General features: G+C 38.1%; 1 protein-coding gene across 6 annotated transcripts in view; it reads right to left on the reverse strand.

The window, feature by feature from the left end:
* Positions 1 to 13,478, reverse strand: part of CARMIL1 (capping protein regulator and myosin 1 linker 1) — a 332,859-nt gene that overhangs the window by 143,857 nt on the left and 175,524 nt on the right. For all 6 annotated transcript variants that reach the window (XM_060189278.1, XM_060189277.1, XM_016189509.2 and 3 more), the window contains exons 9-11: positions 7,905 to 7,980; positions 1,047 to 1,135; positions 299 to 393 (exon numbers count right to left, since the gene is read on the reverse strand). In XM_060189278.1, the coding sequence (XP_060045261.1) occupies positions 299 to 393; positions 1,047 to 1,135; positions 7,905 to 7,980 (260 nt within the window). The remainder of the gene's footprint in view (positions 1 to 298; positions 394 to 1,046; positions 1,136 to 7,904; positions 7,981 to 13,478) is intronic.

A 13,478-nucleotide genomic window follows, 5' to 3' on the forward strand; every position in this document is an offset into this window, starting at 1 on the left:
TTCTTGACTATCTGATAAAATTATTTTGTGCAAATTGCAATAGCTAGTAAGCACTGTTACATAGCAAGAATAAAATATATCTCCTGATTCTACTTCTTTAAAACAACTATATCAGATGATACCTATGAGTATTTTTGTACATGGGTGGGAAGGACTAGAAAGAAACCAACAGGAACATCAACAACATCTACATCATAATTAAAACTGAGCTTGATATTATTTGGCAGGCATAGCTAAATCAAAACCCTCCTGTGCTCTCACAGTTTTGGTATCAATGAGCACATGAATGCTATTCTACCTCGGTCCTCCAGTGGGTTGCCAGCAAGATTAATGGTGTGGAGTCCTGAGTTGGGATTGTGTGCTAAAGCACTGGCCAGTTTTTGTGCAAAATCTCTGCAAATAAACAGAAGAATGATATTAAACAATGTAAGATATAACACTGTTTAAACAAAACAAAATTAAAATAGCTAGAGTAAAAAAAATTTTAAAAAAAGAAGCTTTCAACGATCTGGTAACACACACATATACAAAATTTCTTAGACTTCAAAAAGTATGGTGGGTACAAGAAAAAGGTGGGATGAGTAGAAGTGATAATTTTGACGGTGTGATGGGATAGGACATTACTGGGTGCAATCAATACACAGACAGTGGTGTGAAGCTTATATACCTGATATATTAAAGTATGGCATACCAATACAGTTTAATTTTAAGTAAATAATTTAAAAGGCTGTTAAATATTAATGTCTGTGTTATAAATAACAGCCAATTTACTTTATACAAGTACATTTCTCTATTGGAGAATCTATAAAGTCACAGGCAGAATATGGTATATATGTACTATACACACACTACTCTCAATGTGTGTATACAATTTCCACATTAGCCTAGTAGATGGATCACAAAGTAGGATGTCTGCACTAGCAAGTGCACAGCTCCTCTTAAAGTGAGTGATCCAACTCAGCTTTGTACTTTTAGATTAATTTTAGAGAAACTAGCAAAAAACAAGTTTGAAAGCAATGCATTTATAAACTCAGGATAATACTTACATTCTAAGTCCAGCATTTTCCAACACTAATTCTTCTAGTCGATTAGACCTACTCACCACTCTCAAAATCTGTTCACAGACATCAGTTGACTGTAACAGAAAATATTCTTTTACCATACCGTAAGTCTAAAACAACTTCACTCCACTGCTATAAATCAATATGGATGCAAGGTTTAGTTAAGTAAGTCATTCATCCATGCCTTCACTCATTTAAAAAACCATTATCAAAATGGAGCTTATAGGAGTATAATGCCATCAAGAACAATGTTCCTGCCTTCAAGAGGATACCATTCAAGAGAAGTATCTGAGAGCATGAAAATATACAACCTTAAAAGGTCATTTTGGTGAGGTGCTAGGCACACAGAGACACACCTTAATCAGCCTTAGGAAAAGGGGAATTCCTAAAGACAATGAAATTCAAAATAGAGAACTAAAGAATAACTGGCAATGATAATAAAGATCTGGCCATGTGCCATTGAGCTCAAGCTATGTGCCAAGCCTTTTATGTATATTTCATTATAAAACTGTTAAGTGTTATTATTGCCATTTTATAGTTCAGATAATTATGGCTTAGACATATCACATACTTTAAAGTTCAGTAAGGACTTGACAGATTTTATTTACTATAACAATGTTTTTATTAGTAGTCTCTAAAAAGAATAAAGTAGAAAACAAACTAGTAAAGAGTTCAATAAATAATGCCCTCATGTAATGCTGGGAAATTGTGCCGATGCAGTCACATCTGCCATGTTGTCCCCTCAGGCTACTGCTAGTTCCCGAGAGAGTTGGGACATTCTCAGAGTGCCTGTTCAGCCATGTTGTGCCCTCAGGGCATTGTCTATATCCCTGCGATATTTGGAGTGCTTTGGTTACTCCTCCCCCCTCCCATTCTCAGGAGAGTTATTATCCTATCCTGGAGTGCTATGGTTACTCCTCCCCCTTCCCATTCTCACAAAAGCTACTCCTATAAAAGCCCTTCTTCTTCTGCACCTGGCTCTCTTGCCAGCGCTTCACTCCTGTGTTCAGATGCAGGAAAGGTTACTGCATGAGGCGGCCATTTTTGCTACCTCTACGTGGCCCAACCTGCCTCTCTAGCACCCAACTCTGAGGTGCCAGTGCAAATAAAGATTTGTGTTTCCTCTTCGCTCCGGACCCCCCCTCTCTCTTCTCCACGGCCCACACACAACAACAATGTAATTAAGCATTGTTTTTTTTTAATTACATGAATGCAAAATAATAACCCTTAAAAGAGTATAAATGAGGGAGTCTGGTGGTAGCACAGCGGGTTAAGCACACGTGGTGCAAGCGCAAGGACTGGCTTAAGGATGCTGGTTACTGGATCCTGGTTCCAGCCCCTTAAGGGTGCCGGTTATTGGATCCTGGTTCCAGCCCCCATCCCCCCACCTGCAGGGGAGTTGCTTCACAGGCGGTGAAGCAGGTCTGGAGGTGTCTTTCTCTCCCCCTCTCTTTCTTATCTTTCTCTTCCCCTCCTCTCTCCATTTCTCTGTGTCTTACTCAACACCGCTGACATCAATAATAACTACAACAATAAAACAAGGGCAACAAAAAAGGAAATAAATATTTTTTTTAAAAAGTATAAATGCTGCAGAAATAATGTTAACCAAAATGGTAAAATCAAAATAACAATAAATATGACAATGATTGAAAAAGTTAATGCATGTAACAAAAACGTCTTGAGGGGATTCAGAAAACTTAAGAGATGTGTATTGGTGACAGGACTATGCACACCTTTACATTAAAAACTTTATTTGTTGGGAGTCGGGCAGTAGTGCAATGGGTTAAGCACATGTGGCGCAAAGCACAAGTACCGACATAAAGATCCAGGTTGGAGGCCCTGGCTCCCTACCTGCAGGGGAGTTGCTTCACAAGTGGTGAAGCAGGTCTGCAGGTGTCTGTTTTTCTCGCCCCCTCTCTGTCTTCCCCTCCTCTTTCTATTTCTCTCTGTCCTATCCAACAACGACGACATCAATAACAACAATAATTACTACAACAATAAAACAACAAGGGCAACAAAAGGGAATAAATATTTTTTAAAACTTTGTTGATATTTTAAATTTATAAATTTCCTACCAAATTAACTGAAGGTGACTTCTGTTCTTAAAATGATTCAAGCATTAAAAAGTGATTTTAAATCTCACATCAACTTAAGAAATATTTAAGTCCTTTTGAGGTATTTTTTATCATCTTATTGGGGGGGAGGCTAATGGTTTACAGAACAGTTATTGCTAAGTGGGTACAGTTTCTCACCTCCCCACGACAGGTGCCTACAGAACACTCTCACACCCAACTTGGATCCTTTCCCATCATCGTGCACCAGGACCTCAAGCATGTATTGAGTGTCAGAGCAGACAAATATCAAAGTTATTCCTTTCTTAAAATGCCATGTAAAAGCAGTACTGTTCTTTCATTCAGATGACAAATGTCTTATCTAGATTAACCATCATTTAAACTGACTGAAACATAGCCAATTCCCTAGCTAAGTATCCTGTAGAATCCTGACTTAAAAACATAACAAACAGTATCCAAACAAACCAACCTAGAGCATTTGAGGTGCTTTTACTTCTTAATGTGGTTTGACTTCATTCCATCTATAATGTTGCTTTTACATTATGCCTGGATTTCACAGTATCCCAAAAATCAATGAAAGAAAAGGAAAAAGAATTCAAATTGACATGACTGCAATTTACACTGTGATGATGGTGGAGATTTTCAAAATGGCATCTCCTTACCAATATAGTTCTTTGTCTTATATACAACCAGTAGAACTTATTTTATTCTGTTTTGTCATGATAAAAAGTGACTGCTTGAACAATATTTTCCTAGAGATGATTCTAATTTCCTGAAACAATCTATGGCATCATTACCTGTCAAGGACTACCTCACAGAACATCCTGAAAAGGACTACCTCACAGAACTTTCCCAAAACATGGATTTAATTAGGTATAGTTACTATGATTAAAAATCCATTAAAGGAAGTGTACAAAAAGGATATTCCCTTTTTTTTAAAATTTATTATCTTTATTTATTTATTGGGTAGAGACAGGTAGAAATCAAGAGAGAATGGAGTGACAGAGAGTGAGGGAGGGGGGAGGGAGGGAGGGAGAGAGAGAGAGAAAGAGAGAGAGAGAAAGAGAGAGACCTGCAGCCCTGCTTCACCACTTGTGAAGCTTTCCACCTGGTGAGGACCAAGGACTTGAACCAGGGTCCTTGTAACATGTGTGCTCAACCAGATATGCTACCACCCAGCCCTTCACATGCCATTTTTTAAAAATATTTTTTCAAAAGACCAAGTAGTAGAGAGGTCTAACAAGTAATGTATTATCACATAATTCCACATTTTTTTTATTAAATGTCAACTACATGAAACAGTGTATTCAACACTGAATATATATATAGAGACAAAATTCTTTTAAGATTTCAGCAAACCTAGATACCAAGTAAAATGTGGTCATTACACTGTAATTTCCCAGATGTCTTTAGCCTACTCAGATGTTTACAGGGTTAAAATAAAATATAATTTAGCCAGCTAATATAATGACCTTCAAGAACTTGAGTTTCATTAAAAATCAAATGCATAATGTAAATACCAGAGGAATCACTATAAAATGACAAAATGATTCTATACAAAAAATGTATACAGTTATGATACTAAAAGTAATTGTATACATTTTCTGGTCCAACATTGCCATTAAAAAAAAATTCAAGACACTCAATGATGCTCACTGATATGTGTAAGTTACAACACTCAGAGAATCAAGCATGATTCCACTACTATTTCAAAGACTCTACAATGTTGGATAGAAACTGATTACTAATTGTGATATTTTGCATATATTTAAGAGATTCCTTCAATCCTTCTACTTAAATTATGAAAAGGTACTGCTAACTGGCTTTACAACATCAATATAAAGCATGTAAGTCATATTTTTAATACAATAGTTTGTACATACATAACATTTCTCAGTTTTCCACACAACAACACAACCCCCACTAGGTCCTCTGACATCCTGTTCCAGGACCTGAACTCTCCCCCCATCCCACCCCCAGAGCCTTTTACTTTGGTGCAATACACCAACTCCAGTCCAAGTTCTGCTTAGTGTTTTCTCTTCTGATCTAAGTCACATTTTTTAATGTGGCACTCTCCCACAGGGAGATTTTAATGTACAAGGAACATTTTAATTACCCAGAAAATTTATATAAGATTAAATATAATTTAATCACTTCTTTCTGTTATTCATGTTTAAAAATGTCCAAGCACAATATAATGTTGTCCTTTCCCTCACATTTAGAAAGTCTCTGCAGTAATCAAAGGGAAAAGTTTTTTGGCTTTATGAAAAAAATAAAGAAAAATATTTATTCTTTTAAATACTTGTAAAATGACATACCAAACATCACTTTTCACTTTAAAACACCAAGTATTAAAAGCATACACATGGGGGTTGGGCAATAGTGCAGCATGGCCTGAAGTACAAGGACTGGCCTAAGGATCTCAATTCGAGTCCCCAGCTCCCCACCTGCAGGGAGTCGCTTCACAAGCAGTGAAGCAGGTCTGAAGATGTCTATCTCTCTCCCCTTCTTTGTCTTCCCCACTCTCCATTTCTCTCTGTCCTATCCATCAACAACAACACCAATAACATCAATAATAATAACCACAACAATGATAAAAAACAAGGGCAACAAAAGGGAAAAAATAGCCTCCAGGCGCAGTGGATTCGTGGTGCAGGCACCGAGCCCCAGCAATAACCCTGGAGGCCAAAATGAAAATAAATATAAATAAAAACACATATGTGCTTTTGTGTTTAAATAGAACACGATAGAAAGAGAAAAGCAGTAAGGGCAAGCTTTAAATCCTGTTGCTTTACCTCTTTCCATCCCAGAATACCTGAAAAAGCAGATGAACACTTCCATGCTTTGTCTTGTCAAGACTGAAATGATTAGGTGCATACTCTCTTTCCTAAACCTCTAAAGCATCTGAAAGGAGATGATGCCTAGGAGGAACAATGACAGGATGGCAGCACCAATGGACACATTTCTGTGCTACTAAATTGGGACCATTTCCAAAAGCAGGATATTCACAATCTCCTTAGAGCTCTCTTATGCACCATTTTGAAAATCATAAACTTAGGTGAATGTCTGAATGGGCCAGGTAAACTGACTGGGTAGAGAAGTATTATTCTCTCTAATCCCACAATCCCCGAGCTAATCTGCTACTTATCCTATGAATGGCTCCCATCTTCCACCTGTTCTCCCTTTTGACTCAGTCCGACAAATCCCCAGTCCCAAAAAAGCAACCAACAGGAAGCTTCTGTTCTCAGGACTTCCATCACAGCTCTCTGAATGTTTTCCTGAGGGTTTATCTGGCTTTGCCACCACTGCCAGCTCTATGACTGAATGTAGACACTCCCACTAGAAGAATAACATCATTTAGTTAGGTATATTGTGATGCATATATAAATGGGATATACTGTTATGATCATTCATCCAGCAAATCAATTTGAGAACTATAAAATCAGTTTTTAATGAGTAGCTACTACAAACCACATACTCAGTTAAGTGTTGAACAGAAATGAGTAGGACATGAGCTTCAGTGATTTTATAATACTAGGTATGCTGAGGTTATGGTAAGACAAGTGACTTATCAAAAATCACACAGTTTTATTAAGAATCAGAATGATAATCTTACATTTCTGTTTCCAAGTACATACTCTTCCTATACTACCTTGATTCTGGATGAACCCCCGAATGAGTTCAGCCTATGTGCATATTTACAATGCAACTCACACCCCAGGGAAAATCACAGAATTGGCAGACTGTCCACAAGTAAATCTCAGCACACTGCCTTCCACAGAACCGTATCTCAGGGAGTTGGGCGGTAGCACAGCGGGTTAAGCGCTGGTGGCACAAAGTGCAAGGACCAGAATAAGGATCCTGGTTCGAGCCCCCGGCTCCCCACCTGCATGGGAGTCACTTCACAGGCGGTGAAGCAGATCTGCAGGAGTCTATCTTGCTCTCCCCCTACCCGTCTTCCCCTCCTCTCTCCATTTCTATCTGTCCTATCCAACAACAACAACATCAATAATAACTATAACAATAAAACAACAAGGACAACAAAAGGGAACAAATAAATAAATATAAAAAAAATTTTAAAAAAAGAACTGTATCTCAATCCAAATCCTCTCTTCACTTTGAAAAGCTAAAGCCCCCAGTTTCTATGACCTCGGAGTTGTAAACTTCAATAAAACAACAACCGAAATATTTTCTGTCCTACAGTGAAGATGCAGAAAATATTTGTCTATACACCTGTGTAGGCTTGTCAAAATATAAATAAATAAAGACAAGGTTATCTTATTTTCAATGGTAACACAGACCCAAAATTTTGGTACCCACATACATAATGAAAATTAGTTAATTTCACTTTGCTTTCATTTCTATATAAATATATCCCAAAACTCATCTAGAAAATTAATATTAACTAACATAAATTATTCAGATCAACTCTACCTGGTAACATTTTCCTAAATTCTTAAGAAGGAGGGATTTGGAGATTGGAGTGAAAGACAGGAACATAAAATCTGTCACTAGCAGCCATGCAAATGTAACTTTGTAACAGTTTTTACTAATAGAATGAGTGGCACTGAAAGCTAAACTTAATGGATCCTTCTGGTCATCATCTAAAATTGCACAAAACACCTGAGAGCATAAGGGAGAACATCACAAGAAAATATTACCTCAATAAGTAGCACACAGTATAACAGTGCAGTACAAAACATTATTTTTAATTACTAGGTTTTTGAAATTCAGCAAAGCCAAGAAATATGTAACATCTTCAATTACTTACCAGTTTTAAATCCTTAGAAGATAGCTTTGTGAACCACTGATTATATTCCAGGGCAGCAATGATAGGTATTAGGTCCCTAAAAGCAGAAATTACAAAAATACATTAAAGAGCTTTTACAATAGTCCTATCAGCACTTTATTTTTTAATCCATAACATCCAGGTTTTCTAGTTAATTTCTACTATTCACAAAGCTCCAGTCAAAACTATCCTAACCATTAGACAATAATTAACTTCTCTACAATATATATGTAGTATGATGTGAACCACAATACCTAAAAGTTGAAGTTATGTTACTTCTAGGGACACAAAGTCCTCTCTTCAAAGAGAGCTCTATCAGTGTTTGATAGAAGAGTGTTTCCTTGCTCAAAGAATAATCAATTGTACATCTAACTCCATTCCAGCAAGTTTCCTTTCTTTACACTCTTCCTCCATAAATGTTTTAAACCATCAAGTTTACCACATAGTCTTTAGTCAGAACTGTTGGGCATTAAGCCAGCTCCACTGCATTGCTGATGCTGTGGTCTATTTACATAATTATTGTTTTGCCTGAGACCCACCCTGCCTGCAGGGTATTGGTTAATCTCACTAGTTAGAACCTTCACATCAGCTGCTATGGAAGCTTTCTACCTTCATGCTCTTTTCTCCACCCCCTTTCCTAGCCATTTCCTTTTCCGATTTGCCACTTCTGGTTTCTAAGATATAAAAGGTGTTGTCTCTGATCAATAAAAGCATTGCATTGTGTTCCCGCTCTGCCACGAGTTCCTGGTTCCTCTCTCCCGCGCTGCTGAGTAAGCAGCAGCCCAGGTTGGCTCTAATCGAGTTCTCTCCAACCCAGAGAGCATGTGCCCGGGAAGAAACACCTTCACGCTAGCCCAGCACAGAACAGCTTACAGTACAAGGCTAATGTGTTGTTTGATAATAAGTGGTACTATACACTTTATATGTTAATTCTTTTTTCAGCCACCAGGTTCCAGATGCTAGCATGATGCCAACCTGACTTCCCTGGGCAGATGACACCACCAATATGTCCTGAAGCCCCAGTTCCCCAGAGCTCTGACCCACAAGGGAAAGAGAGGGACAGGCTGGAAGTATGGATCAACCTGCCTCCGCCCATGTTCAGAGGAGAAGCAATTACAGAAGCCAGATCTTCTACCTTCTGCACCCATAATGATCATGGGTCCATACATACATCAGAGGGATAAAGAACAAGAAAGCTATCAAGGAAGGGGATGGGATATGGAGTTCTGGTGGTGGGAATTGTGTGGAATTGTACCCTTCTTATCCTATGGTCTTTTAAGTGTTTCCATTTTATAATTAAAATTAAAAGAAATAAAGTGGTATTGGATGGATGATTGATACACAGCAACCATACTATGGCTGTCTAACACTTTCTTAGATATATTTGTATGGAATAAACATATATATGACAGCACAGGTATATTTCTGCCTAATGTTTCATATAAAGTCATCTGCCATGGAAGATCTTTGCATCAGAAATCTACCAGAACCCCCACATCTATGGGCATCTAATTGTTGATAAAGGGTCCAAAGTATTAAATGGAGGAAGGAGGCTCTCTTCAATAAATGGTACTGGGAACAACTCCAAATGGATGAAGGACTTGGATGTTAGACCAGAAACTATCAAATACTTAGAGGAAAACATTGGTGGAACGCTTTCGCACCTAAATCTCAAGGACGTCTTTGATGATACAAACCCATTGCAAGGAAGAATAAAACAAAAACAAATCAATGGGATTATATCAAATTGAAAAGCTTCTGCACAGCAAAAGAAACCATTACCCACACAAAGAGATCCCTCACAGAATAGGAGAAGATCTTCACATGTCACATATCAGACAAGAGGCTAATAACCAAAATATATAAAGAGCTCACCAAACTTAGCAACAAAAAAGCATATGGTCCCATCAAAAAATGGGCAGAGGATATGAACAGAATATTAATTAGAGAAGGGATCCAAAAGGTTAATAAACATATGAAAATTTTTTCCAGGTCACTGATTGTCAGATAAATGCAAATAAAGACAACATTGAGTTACCAACTCACCTCTGTGAGAATGCCATACATCAAAAATAACAGCAGCAACAAATGCTGGGGAGGTTGTGGGGACAAAGTAACCCTCCTGCACTGCTGGAGGGTTGGACCAATGGAGAACCCTGACAAGGCTAGAAATAGAAATAGACCTTCCATATGACCCAATAATTTTTCTCCTAGGGATATACCCTAAAGACTCCATAACACCCAACCAAAAAGATATGTGTACACCTATGTTCATAGAAGCACAATTCATAATAGGTAAAATCTGGAAGCAAACCAGGTATCCAACAACAGTATGAGTTGCTGGAAAAGCTGTGGTATATTTACACAATGGAATACTACACAGCTATTAAGAACAATGAATCTGCCTTCTCTGACCCATCTTGGGTGAAGCTAGAAATAATTATGTTAAGTGAGATAAGTCAGAAAGACAAAGAAGAGTATGGGATGATCCCACTCATAAACAGAAGTTGAGGAAGAACAGAAAGAGAAACTCAAAGCAGAATCTGATGGAAACTGGAGTAGGGCACTAAAGTAAAAATATCTGGGTGGAGAGTGAGGGTAGATATTCAGCTGCTCTGGGGGTTGGGAGGAGGGGGAAGGGACACAGACCTTTGGTGGTAGGAATGGTGTTAATATATACTTCTATTAACTTATAGTCTCACAAATTAATATGTAATTAATATGAGAGGGGGAAAATGGGTTGAATATCTCAGACTTTTTGATGCATAGACCATAGCTCCAAGTATATGTTCCTTCAATAAGCACTTAAAACTTCAAACTGGTAATTTGGTTGAATTTTAGCAGTTAGCTCAAATTGTTAATACATTTCTAAAAATGATTTCTTTGAAATATTAAATCTCCTAAAAGCTTAGACCAGAGAGAACAGAAGCAACTGGTGGTGTTACTGTATAAGATACAGCTATATGTAAATATGTAATAGGACATAAATTATGGTGAGGTCTTGTAAGATACAGCAAATCCTAACAATGGGACTTTCAAAATTGCCAAATAATCTGGTTATAACTATTTATTACCTTCTTAAACCCTAAGACAGCAGGAACCTTCCCCATTCTCTATAAAGCCCATATTTCTCCCAGTCATGGAATGTTTAGGGTGGGGGCTCACTATCCTGCATGCTTCTCTCAATTCATATCAACTGATACAGCATCTGCTGATCCCAGTCAATGCAGCCAGTACAACCTAAGCATGTTTCACTTCAGACTATGTCCAAAGATGGTCAAAGAATGTCAACTCCTCAGCTTCATTACTCTGGTGAGACCATTCCTAGCTCATAGGAGTCCTTACTTTCATTTCAGATGATACACCTCTTAATAAACCTCAAAACTTAGATATGGGCCAGTGCCCATGAGATAGGGCATATGTACATGTAGCCATCTGTTAGGGGAAAACATATGCCTTAAAGCAAAGGTGCGCAATAGTTTGCAGTGAGTCAATAAATGTAGCAAGCAAACAGAAAGACCCAGAATAGCACTGTAAAGTACTTTATAAAATAGTTTTTACTTAGACCTAGATACCCTCCTTACTTATTTCCTACAATATGTCCCTCAATCACTCCAAAGCTAACCTTATCAAAGTAAGGACTACAAAAGCTGATTAAGGGTAAGAGACTGGCATACTTTCATGATGGCTGTTTAGTCGCTATCAGGCCACCCCATCACCCGGGGCTCTAGTCAAGGAGCCCTCAGATTCCCACACAGACATGATGGGCCTAGACCTCTAATAGATCCCTGTCACCACTGTCACTGGTCATCTCCATCAGGAACAACATAATGGACCCCTCTGTGGGCCCCTATAGGACTTTGCCCTCAATGTGGATCAACACTGGTAGGGAATGTTCCATTCTCAAAGGGAGGTTGGACAACACACTCTGCCTATCACCTGAGGATGAAGGGTCCTGAAATTAATGTAGCCTGGAATGTTTCTAGCTGTGACTACAAAATGCAAGCTGAGACCTACAGGGATGCAGAGGTTACATAGGTTCCTTTGCTGAATATGGGCCCCAGATAAAATCGAAGGGGTTTACAGTTAACACTATTTATATACTTTTCCCATATTTGGGAACATTCTCTGCCCTGATTCAGCTTTCTAGTCCTTTCTCCAACTATGACACCATCTCCCCAGACAATAACTTGGGTCCACCTGCATGTTAGCTGTAAGGCACAGGCAAAAATTAGTAAAGTCATGGGCCCCTAGGAATATATCTAAAATAGACCTACTAGCTTTTCCCAAAATGGAGATCCCCAAATCTTCATCTGCAATATTCTTGCCTTTAGGTTGATGATTAGTCAGCAATTTGTTCTGCTTTATATCTTAACTCTTTTTAAGCCACCAGGTTCCAGATGCTACCATGATGCCAACCTAACCTCCCTGGGCAGACGACCCCACCAATGCGTCCTGAAGTTCTGCCTCTCCAGACGCCTTCCCCACTAGGGAAAGAGAGAGAGAGGCTAGAATATGGATCAACCTGCTAATGCTCATGTTCAGCAGGGAAGCAATCACAGAAGCCAGACCTCCCATCTTCTGCATCCCACAATCACCTTGGGTCCATACTCCCAGAGGGATAAAGAATAGGAAAGCTGTCAAGGGAAGGGACTAGATACAGAGTTTTGGTGGTGATAATTGTGTGGAATTGTACCCCTCTTATCCTATGGTCTTGTCTATATTTCCCATTTTATAAATAAAAATTAAGAAAAAGAAATCTACTAGAGATTTTATCTAGACCAACCTCCCTCAATACATCTCATTATTACACTCAAGACAAAAAAGCAGGGGATTTACTCATCAAATGCACTATGAAATTTTACAATTGGAATTTTTTCCCCCTGTGTGTTCAGCTAAGGATGATTTACCCTTTAATGCCTCTACAAGATACTGTTTTGTCTGCTGGTATCACTAATTATTGTCCTAACAAGAACATTGCTGGCATCGCTACTTGGTATTTATTTCTTTCGGTCTTTTATTACATAAAGGCTGTGAGGTATATTTGCATATACAAACACAGAAAAATATTCCATGACATTTCCAACAACCCAGTACCCTGTTAAACATGTTGCTTATACCATATGAGGTCATAAATTCTCTGAAAATCAAATCTTTTTAAGTTTTACAGTCTCAGAGTCTATTTAAGTTTTACAGTCTCAGAGAGACCATAACAGTTTTATTCTCAGGATATGACAAGCAGCAAATATTCAAATTTTAAATGAAATAAAAGAAGCCAGACAGACAGAAGGCAGAACAAAAACAGAAAATAAACACTACAGCTTCTGGGTATCAGGCCTTCTACACAAATCATCTCATTTATATCTCAAAATAACCCTAGAAGATATTGTTTATACTTTATAGAAGAGAAAACAGATGTTCTGAGATATGTAGTAAAATATACCAAAGAGACAGGACAATGGCTGAAACTCAGAATCTAAAATATCAGACCAGTGTGTGCAGGATCTTTAGAAATTTTTTATAAAGGTAAGATGAATGCCCACAGCTAGTAAAGTA

Source organism: Erinaceus europaeus, chromosome 4 (assembly GCF_950295315.1).
Source record: "Erinaceus europaeus chromosome 4, mEriEur2.1, whole genome shotgun sequence".
In the NCBI taxonomy this organism is placed as follows: Eukaryota; Metazoa; Chordata; class Mammalia; order Eulipotyphla; family Erinaceidae; genus Erinaceus; species Erinaceus europaeus.